The following is a 12,698-nucleotide window of genomic DNA, read 5'->3' as shown; positions in this document are numbered from 1 at the left end:
GCCGTGTTGGTTTAGGTCGGGATGACGGCCACGTGGGTCTCGGTGAGACATAATAATATTATTATGAGTGTTAATGTGACTATTCGTTCCATACATGAATTAGATGAGAAATCGGGTTGCCGGTAATAAACGGCATTTAAACAAACCGATGAGACAGGACTTATAAATATATATATATTTTTTTTTTCATTCGTTTGTTAAAAACGATATTACGAACGTATTTTGATAATATCTCAAATAATTTATCGTCCAACAAATTTCGAGTAACATGACGTTATTGCTGTAGTTAGTTATTGTATTATTTATGTTTCGTTTGTATTTTATTTTTATTTTTTGGTTTTATCCGTAAAGACAAAAGTAACAACGAAATAAATTGTGTTTCCTCTTTTTGTGTATCAAAAATGAGAGAATTACAAGACAAACTTATCATGCTCACATTAATAACGCTGCTTTTCCGGGACATAATATAGCACGCTGAAAATTGTTCCAAGACGTATATTTCACTTTTATAATCAGTTTAAAACTTATAATAATGACGATGTAATTAGATGGATACCTTATAAAAGCTTCTCTTTTTTTTTTTAATCTTCGAAATGACTTAATATTTGGTCCTTGTAAAATATAATTTTATTTTAGGAAACTTGGCAAGCACTTTAATATCAATAACATCAAAATAATATGCACATAAATGATTAAAATTAAATAAAATTAACGTATAAATTGCACTATAATTTAACAACGACAACGAATGTTTGTAATAATTATGTATATTACTCGGTGTCATAAATAAAGAGCGTCTTCTATAATAGTGTTAAATACACTTGAAAAAAAAACACTTCACACAGCAGTCGCCTGTTCACCTAAATTACATGGATTTGAATCTTGACACATCAGTTAAAATGTTTCCGGTCATACAGCAGTGTATTAATATTATGTAATGTGCCAAGGAGATTTGCATGATGAGCAAAAGCAAACACAAATTATTATTACACATGCCGATCGCACATTGTATAGTTGTATTGAAATGGGTAGTTACTTTGCGTTTTTTAAGCTTTAAAACAACACTAACTTTTTTTTTTTTTTATTTAATAAAATATTACAATCTGTTTACACACAACACTAAATTAGTGATTACCATACTCGCAGTTTGTGTCAGACAGTTACGATACACCGCGGTGTTTTTTGGTGATTTAAAAATAATTATATATTTTAAAGAAAACAATACTTCTTCCGAACTGTTTGTTCTCGTCCTCAAACGTTTACAACATAAATGTTATTTGAAACATTTAGCTTACGCTTTTAAACGCAGGCAGGTGCCTACCTCATATCATACGCGGTAAATTTTTGAACGAAGATTTATAAGGGTTATTAGTAACGTTCAGACATTATATTATTATTTCGTGGTATTCGGATCAGTAACTGTTATTAAGATTTATATTTTTTGTTCGGAATAATATCTCAAGATCACCCTCGTGCGTTGGTCCTCGGACACACGTCAATTAGTGTATAGCACCGCTCTGCAGTACAGTTACAAATCAACGTTATTAGACACAAGTGTACAGGATACTCGTGCGTACAACGAAAGCAATTTGTCAGTCCTATTTTTATGCTTGAACCATTTGACTAAGTCGAAATAGCTTATTAGACCCAAGAGGATTAATCACATCAAACGAAAAGTAATTGAACGACGACGCGGTGCGCGAGCTCTCACGCTGATATTTTTGTAAATAAATAAATTAAACATTCTGTTTCCATGTGATGTGCGCTTCGTCGTAAGTAGTTGATTTAATTTTTTGTTATTTCCTTCTATTTTTATTTTTCTATTTATTTTTTATTTTTCGTACTTTATTCTAGTGAATTATAGTTGGTGCTCCCAAGCTGAAATACGTTTTGATACCCCACACCGAACACCGTAATTATTTAATTAACTATGACAAGTCAAAATGGCGACAGTAGTCTGCTGCTGCTGCAGCAGGAAGAGGAGGAGGACAAGACAAATGTGCACTTAGATTCTATGAGCGGAAACGATGTGATTCGATTTCGCGATCTACAGCAATGGTACACAGCGAGTAACTGGGATGTAAAAAGAGATTTCCTGGGAAATATATTGGACGTTTGCGGGGACCCGTTGTTTTTGTTTATTTTGCAAAAAATATTCGACAGGGCGTACACCAGGGACATTGCAGCGTGCAATATTACCGAGTGAGTATATATACGTATTACTATAAAATTACGTCATAAATAACATAAAAGTAAAGTAATCACTCACCAACAGCGGAGTGCGTGGAGTGCGTGCATGGTAGATCTATTTGAAGAAAGCTCGACGTTCAGATAATTTTTTGTTTTCATATTATAATTATTTTGTATAGTTTGTCCTCTGACATGCGTCCGGCCAGAGACAACGAGTCTTTATTAGATTTGACCGCATCGGAGCAGACGACGGAAGACCTTTCGAATTGGTTTAACGGATTGTCAAAACATCTCCGGCTAGCAATATTTGTCAGTCCGTTGCTTGATTTCTAAATCACCATATACCTACTATAATATTCTCTATATTTTAGAACTCACGTTATTGGGCGGAATTGGTGTTATAACTGCAACTAGCAATCACCTCAATCATTTGATTAAGTCAAATGGAAATTTACCAAGTTTGCGAAACATGATTGACAAAAATACTGGTACCTAATGGATTTTAAAATACTAAAAATTATTTTTTATTTCAAATATTATTGTCTAAATTTCAAAAAACTATTTGTCTACTCTTAATAAAATATGTGGATTTTTATTTTCTCCCATATTTTGAGTTTGAGTTATGATTTATCATTTATGGGATCCAAAATGACATGATAACATCAGGTAGGTACCTATAATTATTTTGTTTTCAAATTAAACTTATTGTGGATTTTTAAGATCCATTTTTGAGGACAGATAAATCTTTTGAAATTTTAAAATGTTTTGGTCGATCAAATAAAATATGTGTTTCTCATATAATATTTTAATAATTGTCTAATTATCAATGCTTTCAAATCTTAAGTTACCCACTCAACTGGTTATATGATACTTCAAATGTACATTTCCCATAGAAAATGTTTTACAAAGGATAACTTTTAATAGAAGAGGAAATTAAGTCACTTTGAATGTCTAAAAATCATTAATAATGGACTGTTCGAGAAACATTTGTTGGAAATGCAGTGCAACGCATTTAGTTAAATGGAAATGAGCAAAGCGAATAGTTCTATACTGCTTCTATTTACGCAATGAAACTTCAGTTGTAGTTGTATTTTAAACTAATTTGTTGACAATTGAATATTATTTTAAAACTGCAATAATTAAAATATTTTAACAAAATAGTTATTTATAATTCAATAAAGAAATTTTCTTTGGAAAAGTCATCTTTTGTATCAGTATAAAATATACCAAGACATGGGTAGGACTTAACATTATTGTTTTTTATACCGCTCATTTAACGTTGTACTTAGTTTTTGGTATAGTAACAAATAACTTTTATTCAGAGTTGGATAACTATTATATCAGAGATTTTTATTGTGCTGTCTGTTTTAACCTGACCTTTAACCGTCCTAATTCAATAAATTTCCGACATCTTATTATACATAGTACCAAAGTATAAAAAAATATTTTCAGATTACCTGCTTTTGAGTTTCAAATATTAGCTTATCCAAAAAAATTATAATAAATATTAATGTTCTATTACAATAATATGTTGTCTTTTAGGTATCTTATCCATTGTTTGATAGTTACGGGAAATATAAATAATGACAATAGTGAAATTATTATTTTACAACTATTATAACTATTGTCCTACGTCAGGTTAACTTAATTCTATCTAATAAAAATGACGTTAAATGGTTTAGAAATGCAAAATGAAATGTTCACTGTACACGAAGACTTACTGTTGAAGAACAGATTATCAGATTCCAAAAAAATACTATCAAAAACTAATTTAGGTGAGTTTAATATTACAGGTAATAGTCTCCAACATATCTTGTTACGTAGTACATAATATGACACACAACCCTCTCTCATCAGACAAACATAAGGCCAAGATTACTGATGTGGTATATCGGGATTATATGGAACGTACAAACGAATGGAAAAACAAATTGGATTCATTCGAGCAGAAATACCACGCGATTCGTAGAACCACTGAACCCGACAGCGACTTGGTACGTATAGGGAAATCGAGAATAATTGAGTATTAAGTGCACTTATATTGTACTCAGGCCCAAATGCTTCCGGTTTGGCATGTTATTCCAGCTGGCGGGAAATTATTAAGCGATCCTAGTTGTAAAGAAACTAACGCAACCCCGACGTCAACAAACGGGTAAATAAATATTACCTAATGTATTTTTTATTTTGTACTTTTGATGTATCATTATTTCCAATATTATGGTAATCATCAGTTATAATTGTACTGTAACTTGTACGATCGTTCCAATAATCACCTAATTATATCAAGATGACTGATGTAGGTAACTTTATAGGTACGATAAATTAATACAATATTTATAATCTCAACCATACAGTCCATCTGATGTCCACTCACGTAGACTTCAGTTGAATATTAATTTTGACGTATTTTATCTTGACTTCGGTTTTCACTGTAGACTGTGTACCCACTTTACTTTGACGAATATTAAAAATTTTTAAAAAAACGAGGAAAACTAAATTTATGGGCAAGAGGCAAAAATATGAATAATATTAGATTTCGATGCTTTTGATATCACCTATTTGTTTTGCACATAAAAGTTTTATAAAGAACACCGTAGAAGTTTCGTGTAGTCGTGTATACTTGTCGGTGAAAATAAATTAATATTTACAACACCAAAGTAAATTTATAATTAGTTGGTGAAACTGATACCACAAACAAATATTATTTATATTTAATGTAGTCTTTTGTACGTATGTCATTTCAACCAATGACAGGAACCACGTCGAGAGTAACTTGACAGAAAAGTTTCCCGAGACTTAACTCTATTTTTAACAAACCCTTTACTAGTGTTTAATGAGACTGTCACCTACAGGAATGGCGAACATATACCATTGAGTTTAAGTCATACATTGGCTTCTGTAACGGAGTACAAAAAAGCAAGAAACTACATTGACCTGCAAATTGACAGACGTTTAAAAATAGTAATCGTTCAAAATCACATTTTTAAAGTTTAAGCAAAATGAGCAAACCTTAAATCAGCCGCGTATACGCTATGTTGACTACATAGAAATACATTTTCAATTATATTTATTCTTAGTATTATTATTATATTTAAGTACACACATTACAATATTAAATGTAATTATTAGTTATATTTGACTAAGCAAAATTGAGTATTGGCCATTGAACAATGTGCACTGTAATTCATTATTTTTCAAGTGTAGTTAATACTTATTGCATAGTTATGATTTTGATTTATTTCTGATCAAATCTGAGTACAATAATTAAAGTATTTAATATTTTGATCCGATTTTGAATCAAAATAATATGCTGTTTAACATTATAATGGGTACAAAAAAAGTATTTCAATAAAGATAATAAATTGTATTTTTATTTTCTATATAACAATAAAAGTATAAAGATGTTCACATTTATTCTCCTTTGGGTAAAATATGTAAAAATCTAAGTATTATATATTTATTTTCCGAAATTGGTTAGTTGAAACAAATTTTTTACTTTACGGTAAACTAAAACTTAATTTCGAATAATTTTATGATTTGAACATATTTATTCCAAACTTTTTATTTACTATGCCATCGCTATAAATCGATATAAATCTTTAAACTCATCTAAGCAACACACGTCGTTTTCGATTTATTTTATTATCTCTTTCGTATAATACTACAGTCACAATATTGTTATAATGTTAGTAAAATAATTAACTACAGTAAAAATTGTATTATAATAATTTTTGTTTTAATTTTCAGCAGCAGTCAAGGCGTTCAGACAATATAACTGAATTAGGTATAAGAAAGAATTTTTAAGCTATAAAAATATTTTCAAATAATAATTTACAATCTCCGATGGTCTTGTAATCCTATAGACGATTGTGGAAATTTTGATTTTCATGCGATACCATTTTATGAAAATTGTTGTACTGAAAAGGATAATACTACTATTGTATCGAAAAGAGAAGGATCCGAATTTTCGAATAAGGATCAAATTATCGACGATTTATCCATAAAAATCACATAGCCCCGGTGAATACAAGTACCTACCTGTTATTTAATTGATATAAAAATGTACTAAATGTGTTATGTAAAAAAAAAATACATACAACTATTGAAAAGTGAACAATGAGTTGAATTCGTTGCAACATCATAATTGAATCTAATATTAACTACAATATTGATGTACCAAGTTATTTGAGCAGTGGTGTGTCTAGGATCCAACATTTGTAGACTAATTTAGTACATCATATTTTAAATAGATACTTAGCTTTAAACTAAAATGAAAATACACAAAATAGTATCCAAATTATCATAATTGTAAACGATTACCTAAAATTAAATTACAGGATTTTTATAAGCTTTTCATTCACCATTCTTAATATTCCGAAATAGGTTTAAAAAGTTAACTCATCGTTTTGTTTTTTAAAATACAAATTAAATAAAGTTTACAATACAATTATTAGAATTCCAAATAGTTATCAATTACTTACTGCCCATGCAGCAAAATGTATTGGTGGAACACAACACAAAACCATTTTCTTACATAAATCGACCGCGACTTTTAAACCGTTGGTAACATAATATAATACCTAGGTACATAGATTACTGATTAATTTACAATCGTAAGAGTGTAACGGATTACAACGAATAAAAGCGACAAGACGAATTGTGTCCACCGCGTGGGTACTACTCGTCGGTTGACCGTGGTCGGCACGTCAAGTCCATTAAAATAAAATATTGTGGTCAATACTCAATAGCCATAGATGCAAATCTATGATTGCAACTGGCGCCGATTTATTATGTATAATAACATTATACATTTTGTTAAAACCGATCTACGTAGCTCCGGTACCGATTGTATAAAATACGAATTAAAAATGTAATGATACTTTTTATTCTATAGCTGCTCGATGTCTTGACATGTTAATTATTGTCATCATTATTTTAGATCTCAATGCAACGATAGCAGAGCTACCTGGGCACTCCACTGAATTGACAACATTTACTCTTAAGATCTAATAGATGATTATTATAAGATACACAGTACACTGCAGACAACGATTGGAGTGAGCATCGTTACACAATTAATTAACTCCTAATCACTGTAGGTACTATAATAATTAATTAACACGTTTGCTCGAAGATTTCTGTTCTGCCTCGGAACTTTTAGTTTAAACCCGAACCCATTGTTGAAACTTCTCGAGTTTTCAGTTGGAAATCAATTTTCTATTGTTATTCACCACAAATATTTAATTTTATTAATATTGCGAACTCGCCCTTTCGAATATAACAAAATATGTAACCTCCACGTCACGTTTCATTCGAGTGTACAATTTAATATACCGAGAACCACTCTAAATTGAATTTTTCTTTTTTTTTGTTCAAAATGACACTGAGAACAATAATTAAACGTGTAAAAATGTCGAGACTGTTCATTGCGTTTATTATTATTTTTTAGTAATTTTATTTTTCACTACAATCTAATAACGCAGTTGATAAAATTCCAACTACACATTATAATATTAATTTTTTTTTTTTTAATTGAAATCGTGCCAAAATTTGTTAAATCTTAAACGATGATATTTAATAAATTATATGTATTTTTTTTAAGTATCGTAAATAAATTTAATAACGTTTTACACAAAAACCTTAAAGGCGTAGACATACCTACATATTTTGTTTCGCGTGCTGTATAAAAATATATATAAATAATATGGAATATGCGAAATTAATAGACACTATTTATTACATTTTTTACTTTATGTAGGCACCACACGAGCTCGTCGATGACGCTTATAGGATTACAAGATGTTTCCTAGATCTACGGCTACGTTTTATTCGCATTTCGAATAAAGATATAAAAAAAATATATATATATATATTATATGTTATAAATATCCGTTTGACCACGAAACCAGAATATTCCATGGAAAGTATCTCATAATATTATAACACACGTCAAAATAAAATAATGTTAAACCGATGTTTTTTCAGACAACAATAATTATTGCGTTTCGTAGAGATACGCGGTTTACCTGAAGCATATTAATATTTATACCATTATATTTTATAAGTTATTATTATTTATTATTCATAAACGGGTTTGATGCCCAACAATACAATTTAGCGCAAAATACATAGGTAATTTTCAATAGAAAAATTCAACAATAGACTTGAAGATTAAAAAATATATATGTATAATTATTAACAAATACAATTGTGTTGAATGTGTAGTACCTACGGAGTTCTTAATAATTTTTGTTTCAAACCGAATAAAGGAGAATGCTCATTATAGCAGACGTATACCATCCAACCAACTGGGTTAATTTTTATCGTAATATTAGTGTTATGAAGGGGAATGAGAAAAGTGCAACTATTATAATCTAGTGGAACGAACAGGAACTCTTAAAGTTAATTCGGGAAGGATACAATAAGGGACATCAATATGTTCATCTATCGACTTTCGTAACAACACCGAGTTGGCATCACTATCGTCCATCTGCTATAAAGAGATAAGTCTAAGCTGATTTAATACAGAGTTAATAACGCATGCCGAATGTATTTAATTTTTACAATAAAATCGTCAAAATATGATTTTTTTTTTTTTAAAAAATGGTTCTGAACTTCCTCTAAATGCGATGAGTCTATTTCCGTAACAGATCTCTAAAACACAAGCAATACATTTAATAGAGTAGCTTTGACAAATAATGATATTTTTAGATAGATTTGTGATTCGTCTGCCAAACACCCATAAGACATAATATTAATATTGTTACTCATTGGTATAATAATATTCGACTTTACGGTGGGCGACTTGGGAAGTTTGGAGTGTTGGTGGCGATCGGCCAAAATCGGGTGGAAATCGGCGGGTCTTCGAAAAACTTTTATGATATCATTACTATAGTGTTCAAATGCGATTATCACGTCATATTGTATGAATAGCCGGACATCAAAACGGTTTGTATCGATGCCGCCGTTCGACGTTTTATTTATATATTTAAATTTATTTTTTTGCAATCCGAATCATCGCTTTCCCGCGGGACCCGCCCGCTTGGTAGAACAAAAAACAGAACAAAAAAAAAAAAACGAGGAAACCACATTCAATGTACACATACGCGAGCGTGTGTGCACTTTACACATCTATATATATATATATATTTATTAATGTATATGGCTAATGCGTATATACCTATCTGTATAATAGGTACGCGTATATATTAAACACACGAGTACATAGTATAATATCGAAAGAGAGCTGCAACAGAGCGCATGCATTATACGTTTACGCGAATTAATTGCTATATATACGCCAGACATCATTCGGCCGAACAACACAATAATATATAATAATAATAATAATAATAATAATAATAATAATAAATGTATATGCGTACGTGTACGCGATACAACAACGGATCGAACGCGGCGTTTCACCTATTTTGCATATTATATACAGAATTAAAACTAATAAATTATACGCCGCATCGATGTTATAATTATAATGGCATTAATATTACGTGCGCAGCGCTGGGGCAGCCGCTATGTTATGAGCATAAAAATAATAATAACATTATCTATGCCACACGAGATGTGCATTATTATTCCAGTTTTATATACATCCGAGCAGAACCAGAAGATGTCGCGGTCGTCGTCGTCGCAGTGTGAAATATCGCCGCTGCGGGTTCTCACAAATGATATTATAGAATAGTGATGAAAACCGAGATGAAAAATTGAAGGGGAGAAGAAATATGCTTGGGCCTTTTTTATTTGAAAATTTTGTTTTCGTTTTTATTGTTTACCCTTACACGTAGATAATACCTGTTTAATTTGGGCACTGCCAGCTCCTGCTCACGCGCCTCTAGACGTCGCATTTAGACTCAAACGTAATCATTCCGCAAACATATTATTATTGTTATAAAAACGAAAAAAACAATATTGTAATAATATAATACTTATAACTCGTTTAAATTATTCCAAAAGATTTTTCCATTTCATTTAAGCGAACAGGATATTGTGATGGAGATATGATATACCATTGAAATAACAAAGTTATTACCCACATTACGGGTTTAACATGATTCTACTGCATTCTGAGAGACAATGAAAAGAAAGAAAAATAAATAAATAAAATAATATACAAATGTACCAACCATACACGAGCATTAAAATATTGTTAAATGTTTTCCGGGCGTAAATAATAAATATTAATCTCTACACCAGAACCTTTCTGAATCAATGGCTGAAGTTCTACAAAATCATCTTCAGTCGACCTCCGACGTCTTAAAATTCATGACCGCAGTCAAACTCTAATTTGATAAGCCTCTACAAAAAACACGCAATTCAGGAACATTTTTTTATTTTAAATTTTATAATTATATTGTTAATTGTACACCCGCGACAGTCCATGTTGCCGCGGGTCTTTTATAACAAATGTAATCCGTATTACATTAATATACAAGCTTGTGCGCTATATTATTTATTAGTTTACTGTCGGACGACGTCGCATCGTAGTATATATATATATATTATAATATTATTGTTTGATGTGCTCGTGCGAATTATAATATTATATACACGTTATGATAAAGCGCGGTAAGTGTAATACGGCTCGTTATTTTTGTCTTGTCTGTACACGGCCATGACGTGTTCGTGTCGTACCCGTGTAAAATAATATGAAATCTCAAAAAATGGGCGAATAAAATACAACAAACAACTCTGAGTAAACACCAGCGGAGCGTGTCGGAAAACACGCCAAAAAAAAAAAACAACAACTAGATTCTCGGAGGAAATATTATGGAATTGGCGATAAACGTAAGTGCTGTCTAAAAAAAAAGTACGCAACTGCAGTGTGCAACGTGCGTGCGTGTGTCTCGATGAATAAAACATACGTATTAAGTGGGTAGGTAGGTATATATTGATAGGTATATACCAACGTGCCGCTCAAACGTAAATGATCGAATGAAAACTTTGCAGTGCGCCCCGTTCGTCTTGGCTTGTTTTCGGAATAAAACGACAACACATTCCCACCACAGAAAACATGATTATAATATAATATAATATTATACGTGTATGATCGACCTAGTTCTCTCTAGTTTTGTACTGATAAGTATTATAGCTCGAACACTTGCCGCAGATTCTGCGCAATGTGAGCATAATAATATGTAGACATTTTTTTTTTTTTTTTTACATATTTTATCATGCCGATTTGTAGAATAAAATCGCATTATTTAAACGTCGCAATAACACTACTGCACCGCAACGAGTGCGTACACTATTTCGTACGATTCGCTCGGTGTTTTCCATATCGTATGGGTAAGGTGACGACGTACGTGTACGGCTGTAGGTACTGCATTGTAAACACATACCTATATAAGGTGTAGAGGAGTCGAGAGATTACAAAATTTCCAGCGGCGCGTATTACTGAATGCATCGTGCACGCGGCGGTAAACAGACTTTTCGAGATTTTAAACAGATACATGTACAAGTTTTTAAAGCATGATAAATTAATATTATTTCCGATTACACCTGAACGGTATACACGCGGCACGTCCTAGCTAAATAATGTACGACGGATGATTATGTAAATTTAACCCGCAGCTGTGTATAGCAATATTCACGTCAAATTTTTTTTAAATTATCGTTGCCCGCGCACACAAATTCTAAACGTGAATCCAACAACGTGTTAAATAATCACCGCGCGTCACATTACCGTCTGTAACCTAACCTAAGCTAGCCTAACCGCTAATCAGGTATATGCCGTTGTATTATAATAATGACGCGTTTTCCGACTACGCTGCACGTTGACAGGTATATAAACGAATGCCACGCGAGGAGGAGCTGCAGTGGTAATTTTATTTTTTTCAAAATTAATATAACTCCTAATCTTAAAAAAAAAAAAAATTGTCTAACAATTTAATCATGTTAAGTGTAGCCGCTGGGGTACTCCTTTTATCGAGTAACTCATGTCAAATTATTAATACTTAGCTCATATTCTTATTGTAAAAAATCTTTTTACAGATTGTATATATTCTACTAAAAATTAAAAATATAAAAAAATTTAAAAAAATTAATACGTTTTTTTTTTCTGGATACACGTTTTTTTATGTTTCCGACCGATTTTCCGTAAGGTTTTCGTCGTCATCACTGTTACTTATCTACAAAAACATACGAATTTAGATTCGCAGATTTCCCTCGTAGATAGAGGATAAATATCGAGAAGCGTGACATAATGGTTTTTTTATTTTACTTCTAGTACGCGGTGTACCGAAATAATATTATGCTCATCATTGTTACCGCAAGTCTTATTTCCACTGCCTGGGTAGTTTTTCCGCGTCGACTTTTCAGTGCACCTCTGTCGCGTACCTCGGTACCATACGATAAAAGAAAAACTATATTATGTTAATAATATTATATTATATTGCACGGCGTGGCTCAACCCATACTCACATATCTAATACATATATTATGTACGATATAAACGCATTGTGTGTAGCAGGTTTACCGTACGTGAGCCATTA

The 12,698-nt window shown here is 31.4% G+C and overlaps 1 protein-coding gene across 1 annotated transcript; it reads left to right on the top strand.

Moving 5' to 3' along the window:
* The first annotated feature begins 1,694 nt into the window (after positions 1–1,694).
* Positions 1,695–6,215, top strand: LOC111035117. Its single transcript, XM_022316633.1, has 9 exons — positions 1,695–2,202; positions 2,370–2,503; positions 2,562–2,678; positions 3,873–3,965; positions 4,048–4,184; positions 4,242–4,342; positions 5,043–5,151; positions 5,938–5,974; positions 6,054–6,215. Exons 1-9 carry the CDS (start codon positions 1,931–1,933, stop codon positions 6,203–6,205), a joined length of 1,152 nt encoding a protein of 383 aa, XP_022172325.1. The 5' UTR covers positions 1,695–1,930; the 3' UTR covers positions 6,206–6,215.
* The last annotated feature ends 6,483 nt before the right edge of the window (positions 6,216–12,698 follow it).

Source organism: Myzus persicae, unplaced genomic scaffold (assembly GCF_001856785.1).
Source record: "Myzus persicae strain clone G006 unplaced genomic scaffold, MPER_G0061.0, whole genome shotgun sequence".
In the NCBI taxonomy this organism is placed as follows: domain Eukaryota; kingdom Metazoa; phylum Arthropoda; class Insecta; order Hemiptera; family Aphididae; genus Myzus; species Myzus persicae.
This window is presented reverse-complemented; position numbering and strand designations above follow the sequence as displayed.